Below are 18,412 nucleotides of genomic sequence, written 5' to 3'. Positions count from 1 at the left end.
AATAAACTCTGTCACTGTTTACATTGTTTCCCCATCTATTTGCCATGAAGTGATGGGACAGGATGCCATGATCTTCATTTTCTAAATGTTGAGTTTTAAGCCAGTTTTTTCACTCTCCTCTTTCACTTTCTTCAAGAGGCTCTTTAGTTCATCTTTGCTTTCTGCTATCAGGATGGTGTCATCTGTGTATCTGAGGTTATTGATATTTCTCCCAGCATTCTTGATTCCAGCTTGTGTTTCATCCAGCCCAGCATTTCACACAATGTTCCTCTTCACTTTCTGCAATTAAAGTGTTATCATCTATGTATCTGAGGTTGTTAATATTTCTCAAGGTAATCTTAAATCCAGCTTGTGAGTCTTCCAGGCTGGCATTTTGAATGATGTAGTCTGTATATGTTAAATAAGTAATGTATCAATATACAGCCTTGACATACTCCTTTCCCAGTTTTGGGAAGTTCCAAAGTCCAGTTCTAACTCTTTCTTCTTGACCTGCATACAGGTTTCTCAGGAGGCAGGTCAGGTGGTCTGGTATTCCCACCTCTAATGCTTTTTCACAGTTTGTTGTGATCCACAGTCAAAGCTTTCGTATAGTCAATGAAGCAAAAGTAAATATTTTTCTGGAATTCCCTTGCTTTTTCTGTGATCCAACGAATGCTGGCAATTTGATCTCTGGTTCCTTTGCTTTTCCTAAATCCAGCTTACACATCTGGAAGTCCTTCGCTATTGTATGGAATATAATATTATTAACCATGCTGCACATTACTTCCCAGTATTTATTTTATAACTGGAATTATGTGCCTTTTGGACACTGTCATCCGTTTCAACCAAAAAATACAGTTTTTCAGATATTTTTCAAAGTGTTGTTTTGCTGTTTCCTGGTGATATCTACAAGAATAGTTCATTGCTAGAAGACTTCACTTTCACTTTTCACTTCCATGCATTGGAGAAGGAAATGGCAACCCACTCCAGTGTTCTTGCCTGGAGAATCTCAGGGATGGGAGAACCTGGTGGGCTGCCGTCTATGGGGTCGCACAGAGTTGGACACGACTGAAGTGACTTAGCAGCAGCAGCAGCAGAAGAAAAAGAACATGATTATGTCAAAATTTGTTTAGCACCAAAGAGTTTTCTCTATAGATCTGTAGTTCATTTTATGTTATGTCTATGTAATGCCAAAATTAATGAACTTGTGTTAATGAGAATCTAATTAAAGTTAGTCCAAATCTTCTGTACTGTTTATTCTAAGTTCAAAACTTCATTGAACTAGATGGAAAGGTAGAAGTAGCCACACATTTCATAAAGATAGATAAAGAAGCATAAACTACTGAGCGTCATTACTTTGATCAGCCATCTAGAGCTCAAATTTATGTGTTTGCTTTATATAACTATTTAAATCTTCAGGTTTAGTTTTTTTGGAGTATGACATAAACCTTATATTTGGGTGGGTAGAGCTTTATAACCCTGTAAATAGTTGGATTAATTCATTTCAAGATGTGTATATCATTTCTTTAAGAGTTGAATGTATTGGGGTGAAAGCTTCTCTTCATAATTATTAAGAAGTGTATCTCCTGCAATCATATCATTGATAGATATAGACATAGTTAAAAGCTTGTGGCCTTTTTCTTTTTGTACTTGTGTATTTTAAGAGTGGGGTAGTATTGGCATGGTCATTGAAAATCAGGTCTCTGAAAGCCAAGAAGATGAAGCTGATTATACTTTATATTTTAATAGTCCTATGACCTCAGTCATTTACTTCAGTCTGTGTGCCTCAATTTCTCCAGCTCTGAAGTACAAACTATAGTTAGGATTGCCATGAACATTAACTGAGTTAATGCATATACATCATTTTAAACTGCGCTGACACAAAGTAAATATTGTGTAAATATTGGCTGTCATTCTTAGTGATTTTAATATCATAGACTGACTACTAAATGTAATGTTTTTACTATCCTGTACAGATTTAACTTCAGTTTATAGGGCTAAAAAATAAGTACGATGATGTGTTTCTTGAGGTCAGAGTAAAGAATGAAATATCATTCAGTTAATAAAATGAAGATACGTATCTGTTTGGGCTTCCCTGGTGTCTCAGCAGTAGAGAATCCACCTGCCAATGCAAAAGACTTGGGTTCGATGCCTGTGTCATGAAAACCCCCTGGAGAAGGAAATGGCAACTCATTCCAGTATTCTTGCCTGGGAAATCCCATGAACAGAGGAGCCTGGTCGGCTATAGTCCATGGTGTTGCAAAGAGTTTAGCAACTAAACAACAACAACATATCTGGTCGAGTTGCCTATTATCTTTTTTTTTATTTTTTCAAATGGGTTAATTCTTCTTAATCACCAAACTACATAAAGTAAAATTTGAATATTAAGATTGAAATATACTTTTCTTAAAAGGGTGTTCATAGCAAAAGACTATCTATGGAATTAATAAGAATTGATTTTTGAAAAAATATTTTGATGAGAGTAGACACATGGATACATTAGGTATTTTTTCTCATGGTTGCAAGGTTAACAGAAGGCAAGATTAAGTAAAGTTTGTTCAAGAATAACAAAGATTCTTAACCTCATTCTAAAAGTTTAGAACACTATTTTATCATTAGAATTTAGAAGTTACACATCACAGTTCTGAGAGCTGCAAAATACTGAAGCTTTGTGCACAAAATGTAATTAAATATATATTGCTGCCTTAGACCACTGATGCATTTGTTAGCAGACTCTTTGGATGTTCACTTCCCAGGAAAATGAAGGGAAATGTGCAGTCATTACTTTAGGCATGGTAAAGGCAGTCCCAGGGAAGAAACTGGAAACCATAGGACTTCCTTGACTGAAAACTGTGCCAGTGCTCCATACACAGGCCTTTCCCCATGCAGATGAACAATGGAGCCCCACACTGAAACATCTGTTAACTACATGAAACTGTTAAAGGGATTAACAGTGCCAGAGGCTGAAATGTAATCAGACAGGTGAAACAGCAATAAGATAAATATTCCTACATGAAATAGCAATAATGCTAAATAATTAATTTATTTTTATATGGCTGTGGTAACTGAGGTTAGAATTCTTATGAAATACGTTAAACTCTTTACAATAAATCCTTCCTCTTTGCAAAGTGTAGAGAATTAGAGACATGCAAAATGGGATACGATTTTATTTTACTTTAGTTGGAAAAATTTTCTCATATCTTAATAGACTTCATTGCATACAGTTTGGGTGCTGTTCTCTGTACTGATGATTATGCAGAAAGATGTGTGTAGTTTTCAATTATGGAATGTGAAGCTCAGATGCCAAATTCTTGTTTGTAAAGTTTATCATCATACAATGTAAAAGCAGAGTATAAAATATGCATGTTTGAAGTGAAGCTAAAATTGGAGTGTTTCTGCTTTTGACCCTGGAAATAAGTGAGAAGAAAGATTGTGGAAAATAAATACAGCAGTTTTGCTATATTCAAATTTGGACGTTAAACTGAGCTGATGTTTATTATCGGTCATTCGTAAAACCATTCCTTAGTTTACTGAATGAATATGTTGTTGCCCTTTTCAGAGGTATCTGTATATATATGGTTAAGTATTTGCTTGTATTTGTGTGTCGTTTTTAAGTAAATAATTACAAAAGTGCACCTTCACTTAGCCTGCAGGGTCTTGTAATTATTATACTATGCGTATTAATTTCCAAATTCAAGTATATTATAAGCTAAGATTCATCTATCAGTGCATTTTTATAGAATATTTAATTAAGGAATAGTAATTGTAAGGGACATGTTCTGTTTGTAGGAAATGGAAAGCATTTGGGGTTTAGAATCATACTTTTGAAAATTCTTTTAACACACATTTTTTACTTATGCTTCCACATTGCCTCGATGTCACCCAACAAACAGATGTTTGTACCATAGCTAATGTCCTTGTACTCACTAATGCATGCATGCTAAGTTGCTAAATCGTGTTCAACTCTTTGTGACCCCGTGGACTATAGCCAGCCAGGCTCCTCTGTCCATGGGATTCTCCAGGCAAGAGTATTGAGGTGTGTTGCCATTTTCTTCTCCAGGGTTTTTCCCAACTCAGGGATCGAACCCACATCTACTGTATCTCTTGCATTGGCAGGTGGGTTCTTTACCACTGAGCCATGTGGGAAGCCCATACTCACTAATATCCTTTGACAAAAACTACAACAGATTACGATTATATTTGTACTGACATCTCTATTTTTAATATATTTTAAAAAAACAGAGTACTATTTGGCCTTGGAATACGGAATGAAGCAGGGCAAAGGCTAATAGAGGTTTGCTAAGAAAACACACTGGTCATACCAAACACCCTCTTCCAACAACACAAGAGAAGACTCTACACATGGACATCACCAGATGGTCAACACCAAAATCAGATTGATTATATTCTTTGCAGCCAAAGGTGGAGAAGCTCTATACAGTCAGCAGAAACAAGACCAGGAGCTGACTGTGGCTCAGATCATGAACTCCTTATTGTCAAATTCAGATTTAAATTGAAGAAAGTAGGGGAAACCACTAGACCATTCAGGCCTGACCTAAATCAAATCCCTTATGAGTAGACAGTGGAAGTGAGAAATAGATTTAAGGGCCTAGATCTGATAGATAGAGTGCCTGATGAACTATATACGGAGGTTCATGACATTGTACAGGAGACAGGGATCAAGACCATCCCCATGGAAAAGAAATGCAAAAAAGCAAAATGGCTGTCTGGGGAGGCCTTACAAATAGCTGTGAAAAGAAGAGAAGTGAAAAGCAAAGGAGAAAAGGAAAGAAAAAAGCATCAGTTCCAAAGAGTTCCAAAGAATAGCAAGGAGAGATAAAGCCTTCCTCAGCAATCAATGCAAAGAAATAGAGGAAAACAACAGAATGGGAAAGACTAGAGATCTCTTCAAGAAAATTAGAGATACCAAGGGAACATTTCATGCAAAGATGGGCTCAATAAAGGCCAGAAATGCTATGGACCTAACAGAAGCAGAAGATATTAAGAAGACGTGGCAAGAATACACAGAAGAACTGTACAAAAAAGATCTGCACGACCAAGATAATCACGATGGTGTGATCACTCACCTAGAGCCAGACGTCCTGGAATGTGAAGTCAAGTGGGCCTTAGAAAGCTATTTCAAATCCTGAAAGATGATGCTGTGAAAGTGCTGCACTCAATATGCCAGCAAATTTGGAAATCTCAGCAGTGGCCACAGGACTGAAAAAAGTCAGTTTTCATTCCAATCCCAAAGAAAGGCAATGCCAAAGAATGCTGAAACTACCGCACAATTGCATTCATCTCACATGCTAGTAAACTAATGCTCAAAATTGTCCAAGCCAGGCTTCAGCAATACTTGAACTTCCTGATGTTCAAGCTGGTTTTAGAAAAGGCAGAGGAACCAGAGAGCAAATTGCCAACATCCCCTGGATCATGGAAAAGCAAGAGAGTTCCCAGAAAAACATCTATTTCTGCTTTATTGACTATGCCAAAGCCTTTACCTGTGTGGATCACAAAAAACTGTGGAAAATTCTGAAAGAGATGGAAACACCAGACAACCTGACCTGCCTCTTGAGAAACCTGTATGAAGGTCAGGAAGCAACAGAACTGCACATGGAACAACAGACTGCTTCCAAACAGGAAAAGGAGTATGTCAAGGCTGTACATTGTCACCCTGCTTATTTAACTTCTTTGCAGAGTACATCATGAGAAACCCTGGGCTGGAAGAAGCACAAGCTGGAATCAAGATTGCCAGGAGCAATATCAATAACTTCAGATATGCAGATGACACCACCCTTATGGCAGAAAGTGAAGAGGAACTAAAAAAAGCCTCTTGATGAAAGTGAAAGGAGAGTCAAAAAGTTAGCTTAAAGCTCAACATTCAGAAAACGAAGATTATGGCATCTGGTACCATCACTTCATGGGAAATAGATGGGAAACAGTGGGAACAGTGTCAGACTTTATTTTTGGGGGCTCCACAATCACTGCAGATGGAGATTGCAGCCATGAAATTAAAAGATGCTTACTCCTTGGAAGGAAAGTTAAGACCAACCTAGATAGCATGTTCAAAAGCAGAGACATTACTCTGCTAACAAAAGTCTGTCTAGTCAAGGCTATGGTTTTTCCACTGGTCATGTATGGATGCGAGAGCTGGACTGTGAAGAAAGCTGAGCGCTAAAGAATTGATGCTTTTGAACTGTGGTGTTGGAGAAGACTCTTGAGAGTCCCTTGGACTGCAAGGAGATCCAGCCAGTCCATCCTAAAGGAGACCATTCCTGGGTGTTCATTGGAAGGACTGATGCTGAAGCTGAAGCTCCAATACTTTGGCCACCTCATGTGAAGAGTTGACTCATTGGAAAAGACTCTGATGCTGGGAGGGTTTGGAGGCAGGAGGAGAAGGGGATGACAGAGGATGAGATGGCTGGATGGCTCACCAACTCGATGGACATGAGTTTTAGTGAACTTCGGGAGTTAGTGATGGACAGGGAGGCCTGGCGTGCTGTGATTCATGGGGTTGCAAAGAGTCAGACACAACTGAGCGACAACTGAACTGAAAGTATTATTGAATACTTTTAATATGTTTTAATCTAGTCAAAAACATTAGCATTCATTTTTAAAGATTAAACATGAATTCCATGTGATTTGTCATTTTTTGGAGGTCCACAGATCCTTACTAACATATTTTAAAATAAAGGACAAGCATGTAAACATGAGTATAAGCTATTTTCCTGAAAATTAAGTATAGTCACAATCTCATATATTTTAATGGAAAATTTTAATTGTGTAGAATTAGAAAATAAATCTAGAGAGAGACTAATATACTCAACGATGTTAGGATGTGACTTATTTTTAAGAAAAGCTCTCTATTATGGGAAGTCGAAAGATTATAGGCTTCCCTGGTAGCTCAACTGGTAAAGAATCTGCCTGCAGTACTGGAGATGATGGTTCAATTCCTGTGTCAGGAAGATCCCCTGTAGAAGGGATGGGCTACCCATTCCAGTATTCTTGGGCTTTCCTGGTGGCTGGATGCTAAAGAATCCACCTACAGTGTGGGAGACCTGGGTTCAATTCCTGGTTTGCGAAGATCCCTTGGAGGAGGGCATGGCAACCCACTCCAGGGGGTTCTTGCCTGGAGAGTCCCCATGGACAGAGGAACCTGGCAAGCTACAGTCCATGGGGTCACAAAGAGTTGGACTTGACTTGAGCAACAGCACAAAAGATTATGAAAGTAAGAGATTATACAAAGAAAATTCTCTTTAAGAAAATAATTTTTCTTTGACCTTTTAATATTATTTTTCTTGATAATGTTTGAAAAAATTAATATAATGCTTCTTATATAAAATATAAGGGCTTCCATGGGGGCTTAGTGGTAAAGAATCTGCCTGCCAATGCAGGAGATGCAGATTTGATCCCTGGGTCCAAAAGATCCCCTGGAGAGGGAAATGGCAAGTCTCTCCAGTATTTTTGCCTGGGAAATCACATGGACAGAGGAGCCTGGCTGACTAGAGTCCACAGAGTCACAAAAGACTCAGACACGACTTAGTGACTAGACAACAGCAACATACAAAATATGCCCCCGCCCCTGCCCCGAGTTACTTAGATTGCCAAAGTTCTACTAGAAGTCATGGGGGAAAGAATGTCTAAAGGAACACCAACTTATGTTTACCTTTTAGAATTCTTGAATAGATTCTTTTCCCGCACATAACACAATCATGAAGAGGCAAAGTCTGCAAGAAACTTTATTTTGTAGAGCAGATGAGGCTTAGTGTGCAAAATAGCAAAGAGTATCATCAGAACCAGTGCTTTGGGTAAGGCATGGAATTGGAAAGATCTTCTGCAGAAGCAGAAATGAAACTGCAGTATTCCTCTCTGATGTCAGAATCTCCTGTGTGTCTGATGCCTTTTTAAAAGCATGAGAGGGAGGTGGAGAATCAAATGAGGACCGTGCTTTATTTAGAAGTACCATCAAGAAGAGGTGACTGCTTACAATTAAAAAGAAAACTGATATATGGAATGTTATTTATTTAAACAGTATAGTATCATGAGAAGGTTTATTACAGGTGACCACTGCATTTTAGATGTTCATAGGAAAATCTAAGACTTTGAAACAAAAGCAAAAAAAAAAAATATATATATATATATATGAAATCAATATAGGCTTTGTAGAAGGTTTCATTGCTATTTGAACTCAGTCTTGGGGAGAGAATCTTATTTTTCCCTCTCCTATGAATCGATCTTTGTCTCACTCTAGTGTGAGGCTGTAATGTTGATGTATTCTTTTCTGAAATTTCTTTATTCCTTTTGCTCCTGCACAGTAGCATATCAGTTTTTAATGTTGCAACTGAATAAGCCATGGTGAAAGTTGTTCAGTCATGTCCAACTCTTTGCGACTATGTGGTCCATGGAATTCTCCAGGCCAGAATACTGGAGTGGGTAGCCTTTCCCTCTTCCAGAGGATCGTTACAACCCAGGGATTGAACCCAGGTCTCCCGCATTGCAGGTGGATTCTTTACCAGCTGAGTCACAAGGAAACCCAAGAATACTGGAGTGGGTAGCCTGTCCCTTCTCCAGAGGATCTTCCCGACCCAGGAATTGAACTGGGGTCTCCCGCATTGCAGGAGAATTTTTTACCAACTGACCTATCAGAGAAGTCCTGAATAAGCCATGTAATCAATTAAAATTAAAAAGCTTATTGAATTTTAAGCAAATGTATACATGCATATATATATATTTTTTTCCTTTGCTTTCTCTTTCAGGAAGTTGATGGCAATAAAGTTATGTCTTCATTTGCCCCACACAACTCATCTACCTCACCTCAGAAGGCAGAAGAAGGTGGGCGACAGAGTGGCGAGTCCTTGTCTAGTACAACCCTGGGAACTCCTGAAAGGCGCAAAGGCAGCTTAGCTGATGTCGTTGACACCTTGAAACAGAGGAAAATGGAAGAGCTCATCAAAAATGAGCCAGAAGGTAAAGGATTGCAGCCAAAACAGATTTGTTGCCAATCTCCTAATCTTAATGGTTTGATTTTAATTTCCAGTTCCCTTCTCTGACACACTCTCAATGTTAGGTTGGAAGAGAGAGAAATGTAATGCTATGAAGATGAATATTCTTTTTTTAGAAATGTAAGTGCGTTTATCCCAATTTTATAAATCATTAATTCTTGTGTGATGTCTTCCCTTTTTTCACACATGAGTAAGTTATGGTTGAGTACAACTTAAAGATTCAGGAATAGAATGTGGCAGCGGAGCCCAGGATAGTCACCGCCTACCTGCCAGATATCTGCAGTCTAACTTGTGCATCTCTAATCTGCCCCCTGCCCAAGCCTGCCCGCCCCCCCACTCCACCACCCCTGCCCAAGGCCATTTTACAACTTTGTTACATTTTATATCCTTTATACATTAACACCTCTTAGGCTACATAGACAGGTCTATTTTTTTGTGTAATCCAAAATTGGTGAGCTTGGAGGTAGTGTGTATTTGAAAAGTAATGATTTTCTAACTGTCTTAACTGTGTTGAAGTTTCCATTTTTTAACTTCCAAGATGCACTAAATCTCTTGAATAGTTACAGATAGTATCCTGCAGGTGATATGCTCATGGACTAATCTTAAAATTAAAGCAAACGAACTAGTAAAACAATTGATGCTTAACTGACAGCCATCTTTTATGCTGCAGATATTCACTAACTTCTGTGTAAATCTGTGTCCATCCTAAGCATGGATGCCATGTTGCACAGAAGAACATGCCTCCTATGTCAGAGTCAGATGGAAAATTCAAACAAACAAACATAAAACAGTGATATAAAAAGACATACTTCACACCAAAAATATACTACATTTATACTATTTAACACTGAGTTGGGCTCATTTCTAGTCTGTTGTTAGGACACTGGTAAATTATATCTGGCACAAAATGTATGTTAACCAGTATTGGGAGTCATGTGGTAATTAAATATTTCTGGGTTTCTACCAGATGCATAGCTGGTACATGGATTTTAGTTAAAATTTATGTAATTCACATGATCTTACAGTTGGAAGGAATTTTAGAGATAATCTAGTCAGCCAAAGACTTTTTGGCTCTAATCTGCATGGAGATAAAAATGGGGCTTTGAGGAAGACCCAGACAACCTTTTTTCTTTTAATGTGCTGAAGTTTTTTCTGATATTGAAAATAATATTTTCTTACGATAAAATTGTTTTACAAAACAATAAAATTAAAAGGAAGAAAATAAAAGTGACTCCAAATCATAGCTTTCTGATATAACATATTTATGATGTTTTTGTCTTTATTTTTCTATATGGTGTTCATTTTGCATGATTAACTTTCTGCATTCAAAATTGTTTCACATCTTTTATGTTGAGATACAGTGTGATTAACTGAAGTCCAGAATTCATTCAAATTTCTTTAATTGTCATTGTGTGCTTTTCTGTTCTAGGATGTTACCAAATAACGGATTACATTTAGCTGTTTAGTTGTTAAGTCTCCTTGGGGTCCTTTTAGCTGCAACAGTTTCTCGGCCTGTTCTTGTTTGTGATGACCTTGAAAATTTTGAGGAGTGCTATTCAGATAGATTGTAGAATGCCTGTCTGTTAGAATTTCTCTGGTGATTTTCTCTTAATGAAACTGGAATTGTGAGTTTGGGTTGAAAGACCGCAGAAACCAAGTACCGTTTGTGTCACATCACAAGAGTACATCCTTACTATGTGGCTTATAAATGTTGATGTTGACCTTGATCATCTGGCTGATGTAGGGTTTGTAAGGTTTCTCCTCTAAAATCTCCCCGCCCCTTTTCTGTACCATACTCTTTAGAAGGAAGATGCTGTGTACAATCCGTATTTACAAAGTAGGGAGCCTTGATCCCCATCCTTTAGAGTGGATCATCTACAAATTTATTTGGAATTATTCTTTATGGGCAATTTATCTCTTCTCTGCCATTTATTACTTTATTCAGTATCTTATATCAATATTGACTCATGGATGTTTATTTTATACTTTGAGATATAATGCATAATTTTGTTAGGTTATTCCAGTTTTGTTCACTGGGGTGGGGGGTGGGTTCTTTCATGTCACTATGACATACCACTGTGTTTTTTTTTTTTTTTTTGAGCAGTTTTTACTTTTTGCCACTGTAAGATCATGCAGATTCATCTTGTATATTTTCTGTTTATCTTGAAAGCCCTAAGAAGCCCTGGTTTTTCCTCTAAGAAGCCCTGGTTCCTTTTACTAGAGAATGTTGTTAGAAAGAAAGATCTGGATATGACGTGTGCTCTTTGCTACTCAAGTGTCGTTTCTTCTAGGGCCATGGCCTCGGTGTTTCATGTGAGCTTCCTTCCAAGCGGGTGCACAGACTCTCAATTTCAAAGTATATGGCAGACTGAAGCCAAATGAATAATTCCTAACAGGAAACAGGGCAAGAGACCATGCTTCCCAGTTCGCTTAGCAGGATACATTCAGAGGTATTGGGAATGAGGAGAAAATTATAGATACACAGTCAAAGGAACAGAGATAGAGCATCCAAGGCAGAAAGAGTTAACACGAGGAAATATCATTATTGCATGTGGACATGAGAGTGTTTTCATTATTGTATTTTCTACAGCTTTTCTTTTTTTTTTAAATTTTCTTCCTAAAATATATTAAAAGCTTAGCTCAAGACTGACCTGTTATTGAGTAATATGAAGACATGAGAAAATACAGAGATAGTCTTTATGGAAGAATGAAATATAACTTGAACATGCCAAGCATCTAAAAGCCTGAGTTCCAGAAAGATGGTGTTTGTATAAATACAAAACCACTAAGATGGTTTTCTGTTTATGTACACAAGATCCCTAGACATGCTTAGAGTATGCAGAAATATAAATAGACTTACTTGTATTTATTTACTTACTTACAATTGGCATATAATTGATTTACAATGTGGTAGTTTCTGGTGTACAGCAAATTGATTCAGTTGTACATTTTTATACGTGTATATTCTTTCCATATTTTTTTCCATTATGACCTATCACAGGATATTGAATATAGTTGAGTGTACTATTCAGTAAGACTATGTTGTTATCTGTTTTATATATAGTAGTTTGTATCTGCTAATCCCAAACATCTAATTACCTCTCCCCTACCCCTTTCTCCATTGATAAGTTTGTTTTCTGTATCTGTGAGTCTGTTTCTCTTTTGTAAATAAGTTTGTATCATAGTTTAGATTTCACATATAAGTGACATTATATAGTGTTTGTTGTTCTCTTTCTGACTAACTTCACTTAGTGTGATAATCTCTAGATTCATACATGTTGCTGCAAATGGCATTATTTCATTCTTGCTTATAGCTGAGTAATATCACATTGTATCTATATATACATATACACACACACACACACACATATGTATATATATATACCCTGTCTTCTTTATCCATTCTTTAAATGTCTGTTAGTGGACATTTAGGTTGCCTCCATCTCTCAGCTATTTTAAATAGTGATGCTGTAAATATTGGGGTGCATGTATCATTTTTTAATTAGAGTTTTCTCCTGATATTTGCTTAGGAATGGGATTGCTGAATCATGTGACAACTCTGTTTTTAGTTTTTTGAGGAACTTCCAGACTATTTTCTGTAGTGGCTAAACCAACTTACATACCCACCAGTAGTACAGTAGGATTCCTTTTTCTCCACACCCTCTCTAGAATTTGTTATTTGTAGACTTTGTACTGATGGCCATTCTTATGAGTGTGAAGTGGTACCTCATTGTAGTTTTGATTTGCATTTATCTAATAATTAGTGATATTGAGCTTCTTTTCATGTGCCTGTTGGGAATCTGTATCTTTGGAGAAATTAGATTCACTTGTATTGATAACTAAATTTGCTCTTGCATGAATGGTTAAACTCTAACTGTTAGGAGATACATCAAGGAGAAATTTATGTATGTATTATGTAAAGTGATCATAATCACCAAGAAAAAATGACAGGGCAGAAATTTGTATCATAGAAAAGGAATATAATGTTAAAGGAAATTTCTTTCAATTTTTTTGTAACTGCAAAGAAAGAAAAATGGAGAAACATATCTATGGAGATGTATAATAGACTTTACAGCAAGTGGAAAGTTACATTCTAAATATTCTGATTCTTACAGTTTCTATTTTCAAATAGGGAACTGATGATTGAGTGTGTTATAGGGTGACTGTTGGGGTCATTATTCAAACTGGTTAAAAACTCCATTAATTAAAGGGTATATTTAAACAAGAGAATGGACACCAGAACCTGACATCATCCAGGGATCTGGACAGTGACACTGCATACAGTGTCTGCACTGTGTGGTAGTAACTACAAATGATCTGTACTTCTGGGATGCAACAAGAGGAATAACATATATAGGAAAAAATTTAATGACAAACTACAAAACATTGTTACAGTTCTGTGATTAGTGCAGTAATATGGGGATGAGGAGAGTGGAGAACAGGTGAATGGAACTACTTTACAAATATCTGCCACTGAAAAATCTTTTCTTCCCTCAAGCTATTTTTTCCCATTGTTTTTCAAAGGCCATTAAAATGAACAGCAGGTTGTGATGAAAATTTCATTAAGCCCCAGCTAAATCATTATGAGGGGGCCATATTCATGCCTTTGCTTCCTCTCATTGAGGGGAGAATGCAGATTTCAATAGAAAGTCTGTTTTATTTCCAACCTTATCCCTGCCAACAGCCAACTAGCAGAAATTCAGAAGTTACAAGAGAATGGTGTATCATGAAAAGGAGGCTACCGAGGTAAAATGGTTAGAAAGAAACTTGGATTTGCCTATGAGTTGAATAAAAAATGGCTCTATTATCCCAGACAGCTTATCTTTTCAAGCAATTAGTTAAAATATTTTAAATGATATAAACAGGTAGAGATATACTGATATATTTGTGTTTATATCTTTTTCTTTCATCAGAATTTTTGCTTGTCTTTACTTGAAAAGTTCTGGTGCTAAATAGTCTCATTTATCCAGTGAGACTCCAACTGATGTGGACCTGCCAAAATTCATCAAAAATTTTCAGTTCAAAATGTCTCATCTATGTAATATATATTATGTAATATAATATATTGGTATTTTGTGTTTGGTAGTAGCTATGCTTTATCAGTTGGTTTTTTAACTATCAGACTGAGGGGTTAAGAGTGACAGTGAAGTGTTAATATCATATTATGTGCTACATCATTCTTATATCTAGGCACTGAGTAAATGATATGTATTTTGGGGAAAATGGTTGTATTGAGTGCATATCTTTATATGAAATGGGTTTCCTGGTGGCTTGCATGGTAAAGAATCTGCCTGCTCTGCAAGAGACCCAGGTTCAGTCCCTGGGTTGGGAAGATCCCCTGGAGAAGGGAATGGCCACCCACTCCAGTATTCTTGCCTGGAGAAATCATGGTCAGAAGAGCCTGGTGGGCTAGAGTCCATGGGGTCACAAAGAAATCAGACATGACTGAGTGATTTTTCACTTATATGAAATACTTTATTCAATCTTTACATAAACCTCATAACCAGGGCTACTATGAGAATCTATTTCCATTTCTGGAAATGCCGTACATATAATTGAAATATTCTGACTCTTCTTATTTCCATTTTCAGATGAGGAAACTAGTGATTAAATATGTCACAGGGTGACTGTCAGGGTCATCATTCAAACTGAAGTCAACCTTAAATTAAAATTAATTCCCTAAATCATTACTTTTACTGTTTTTTTCTAATTAGGAATGTTGCCAGTAATAATGTTACACTTTAGCATTTGTGTCCTTTGAATAATTGAATGAAAAGTAGTATTCAGTAATTTTCAGCTAAAGTGATTTCTGATTCCTCAGTGGTGATCAAATTTCCTAAAAGTTTCAATTGAAAATAGCTCAGTTTAAAATGTTTGATTTTAAAATGTTATAGAAAAAATGCCTTGGAAGATACCTTAAGAAAATACTGTTTTAGAAAAACGTCTGGGAGCAAATTAGTTTGGCTTGTTAGAATTTCAGAATTAGAATGAAATGAAGACATATTTTAGCCCTCTCCAAGAGAGAGATCTGAGGTAGAGATGTACTTGAAATCACACAGCAAGTTAGTGTTAAAGCCAGAATAAGAACCCAGTACACATCCCACAGGTCCAGGTGCCTTTTTTTCCAGTTCACTTATATCATACATTCTGGTATTCTTAACTCTCTTTGTCTTTATTTTTTTTTTTTTAGAAATAATGTCATCACTTCATCTTTGTTTTAAAGAACATATCACTGATAAATTTGAACAAATCTAAGACAACCAGATATCTTAATTTAGCTAATAAAACCAACCAGTGGGTATTTGTATACCCATCTACTTGTGTTCTCAAAGTTCAGGTAGCTATGGGTGATCTATAAATATGGATCAGCATAAATTTATGGGTCAGATCCAGATTTTAATTTTCATTCAGACTTTAGGCTCATTAACAGTACAGGTGAAAATAATTTTTACCTTGACATGAACTTTATATATCTCATTTAAAATATAATACTTTTAGATATAATATTATAACAGGCTTCATATTTTTACTTTCTATATTAATGCCTATGTTACCTCCTATGTCTTTTGGGAATGGCTTTTTCAGCTTATTTACATGTCTTCCTGTTTGAAACACAACAAAAAAAATCTTTTCTTGATTCCTATCCCCTCTATCTATAATTCTGAGTAATTCTTTTCCTCATTTCTCCAAGTCCAAGTTGCTACAAAGAGTTATTTACATTCATTACAATAATTTTTAAATATTTTTAAAGAACTGTTACATGCTTCCGTCCATTTTTACAGTAATAAAACTATATTTTGACTATTTATTTGTCAAGTTTCTGCCCTGATATTAAACTCCATAAGAGTGAGTATAGTGCACATTAAATATTTAAAATATTTGTTGAAAGTACATTCATACTACTTCCATATTGCCCCATTGCTGTCTTGGGAAAAGTAAAGAAAGACCTTAATAAATATATACCTCATTTAATCCTTAGAAACTCTGAAGCTGGTATTATTTCTTACCTTAATAATGAAAAATCAAGACCTAATCACTTGATCATATTCTTGTAAGAAGGAGGAACTAGAATTAGAATGAGCCTCTTTTCCTTTGCAAAACTACTTGGTATTGAACATAAGACCATATATAATCTGACTCCATCCTTTTATCTCCTTAACCTTACTTCCCTACCACTCTCTAAGGTACATGTTGTCATATTGTCTTATTAAAGAAATTGCCTGCAGTTCTCTCAGCACTCTCCTCTATTTTAATACTACTCTGCCTCTTCATATTCTGTTTCCCCTGCCTAAAATATTCCATCTTAGGTACCCAGTGAATATATATTCACCTTTTAAGACTTACCACCTTCTCTAAACACCTTTGTTAGAATTTGGTTTAGTCTACACTGCTAACACTAATTCATCTCTGTTAGTTCTGAGCACACTACCATCATTATTTATTTACCTTCTATCTTCCACAAGTATATGAATCGTTGAGATGAAGAGTTCTTGGTTTGATTATCCGTGTCTCTCCACTTCCTAATAATGAACTTGGTACATATAGGTGATTGTGTTACCTGTGAATGACATAAACACACTAATTGACATTTTATAGCCAACCTTCCCCTAAAAATTGAATGGATTTCATTTACTATCACCTTTCTTCGTGTCCAACTCAGTTAACCTCCATGTTTATCACATATATTTATTTGTCCTCTCCATTCTTCTTGTCATTATTGAATCTTTGAGATCATTATTTTCAATTTTTTCTGTGATTTACAGTTTAAAGTATTGTCCCAGATAACAAAACTAGATATCATAAGATCCAGGATACAAACTAAAATACACACCTAACAAAAACTTTATATGCTTTGTAGTCTCAATAATCTTCTAAATGCCTATAATATTGCTGATCCCCTGGAGAAGGGCATGGTTACCCACTCCAGTATTCTTGGCCTAGAGAATTCCATGGACAGAGGAGCCTGGTGGGCTAGAGTCCATGGGGTTGTAAAGAGTTGGACACAACTGAGCATGTCACAAAGAGTTGGATACACTTCCACTTTTCACTTCTTTTCAATATTGCTAGTATATTGGCATTATCTATGAATTTGTGGCCCCAGATTATAATTTCCACCACTGCTATAGGCAAAGTCAGAAGTGAATTGAATTGATCTATGTATAATTTTCCAGAGTTCAAAGCTGCAAATGCTTAAATGTTTCTTTAATAATGTTCCATCGTAATAGAGACCAGCACTCCTTTCTAGGGTACAGCTGGATTGCAAAGAAAGTTACTACTACTTATGATGGATTCAAGATGCGAGCAGTTTACAGTTGAATATTGTCACTCCAGCACCCCAATCCTGCCCCCACATGGTTCGTCTCAGGAGGCCTATAGTCAAAGAAAAGTTAATTAATTCAACACCTTCCTTCTTCCCTTCAGTCTTTCGAGGACTCTAACATATAATATTCCCTCAAGGGTAGAGTTTCCAAACTCAGGATTCACAAGTTCCTTCAGAGGGCTTGTAAATCCTGGAAATTGTACCCCAATGGTGAAAATATGTGTTGCTTCATTTTTGAGGCCTAGTTCATAGTGCTTATCTGACTTTCAAATTAGTTCATGGTGAAAAAGAGGAACTACACTGTGAGTCAGTGTTTGAGTTGTAGTCGGGTTCTGCCACCGATTGCTATGTGTAAGATGTAACTTAACATAGTTTAGTCTGTGGTCAGTTTTGAAGCAATCACCTACAAGTATTTAGCAGTATTTTGGAATGTCATTGTATCGATTTGGGGGAATGCAGCTTTTAATTTTAAATAAGGATTTCTTTGCATGAAACAGATCACCTGTGTTACAGTTTATATTAGAAAAGACATTCTGTTTACTTGCTTTTAGGTTGCTAGTAATTGTGTTAATATAATGGATATCTGTTGGCAATGCTAACTGCCCTACTTCCATCATAGGGTGTTGAAGGAAATAAATGAGGTAATGCACCTGAAAGTACTTTATAAATGATAACCAATTTGAAATTGTACCAGTGATCGTCATTATCACAACTTGACTGGTTAGAAACATTGCTAATTTAGGTGTACCAGAAACATTACCTAGCTCCAATGATGCTCTCCCAGGATATTGATGAGTACTGAAAAGTTCTGACTCAAACCTGCAAAATTCTGAAAATTTAGGATATATAATCCACAACAAAAACAACAAGCCCAACATTCAGAAAGTCCTAGGATAACAAATTGCTTTGAAGTTTATTTATATAAATTTTCCTAAATCAAATGTAGTTAAGCAAGTTTGTACCTGAAGAATTACTTTTGGGGCTGGTGCACTGGGACGACCCAGAGGGATGGTATGGGGAGGGAGGAGGGAGGGGGGTTTAAGATGGGGAACACATGTATACCTGTGGCAGATTCATTTCGATATATGGCAAAACCAATACAATATTGTAA

The 18,412-nt window shown here is 36.4% G+C and overlaps 1 protein-coding gene across 17 annotated transcripts in view; it reads left to right on the top strand.

Moving 5' to 3' along the window:
- Positions 1 to 18,412, top strand: part of SOX5 (SRY (sex determining region Y)-box 5) — a 1,168,670-nt gene that overhangs the window by 813,839 nt on the left and 336,419 nt on the right. For all 17 annotated transcript variants that reach the window (XM_010855967.1, XM_010855969.1, XM_010855977.1 and 14 more), the window contains one exon: positions 8,736 to 8,946. In XM_010855967.1, coding sequence (XP_010854269.1) covers positions 8,736 to 8,946 — 211 coding nt within the window. The remainder of the gene's footprint in view (positions 1 to 8,735; positions 8,947 to 18,412) is intronic.

Source organism: Bison bison, unplaced genomic scaffold, assembly GCF_000754665.1.
Source record: "Bison bison bison isolate TAMUID 2011002044 unplaced genomic scaffold, Bison_UMD1.0 scf7180017864370, whole genome shotgun sequence".
NCBI classification, from domain to species: domain Eukaryota; kingdom Metazoa; phylum Chordata; class Mammalia; order Artiodactyla; family Bovidae; genus Bison; species Bison bison.
The sequence above is the reverse complement of the archived record's forward strand: the minus strand, read 5'-3'. Positions and strand labels throughout refer to the sequence as shown.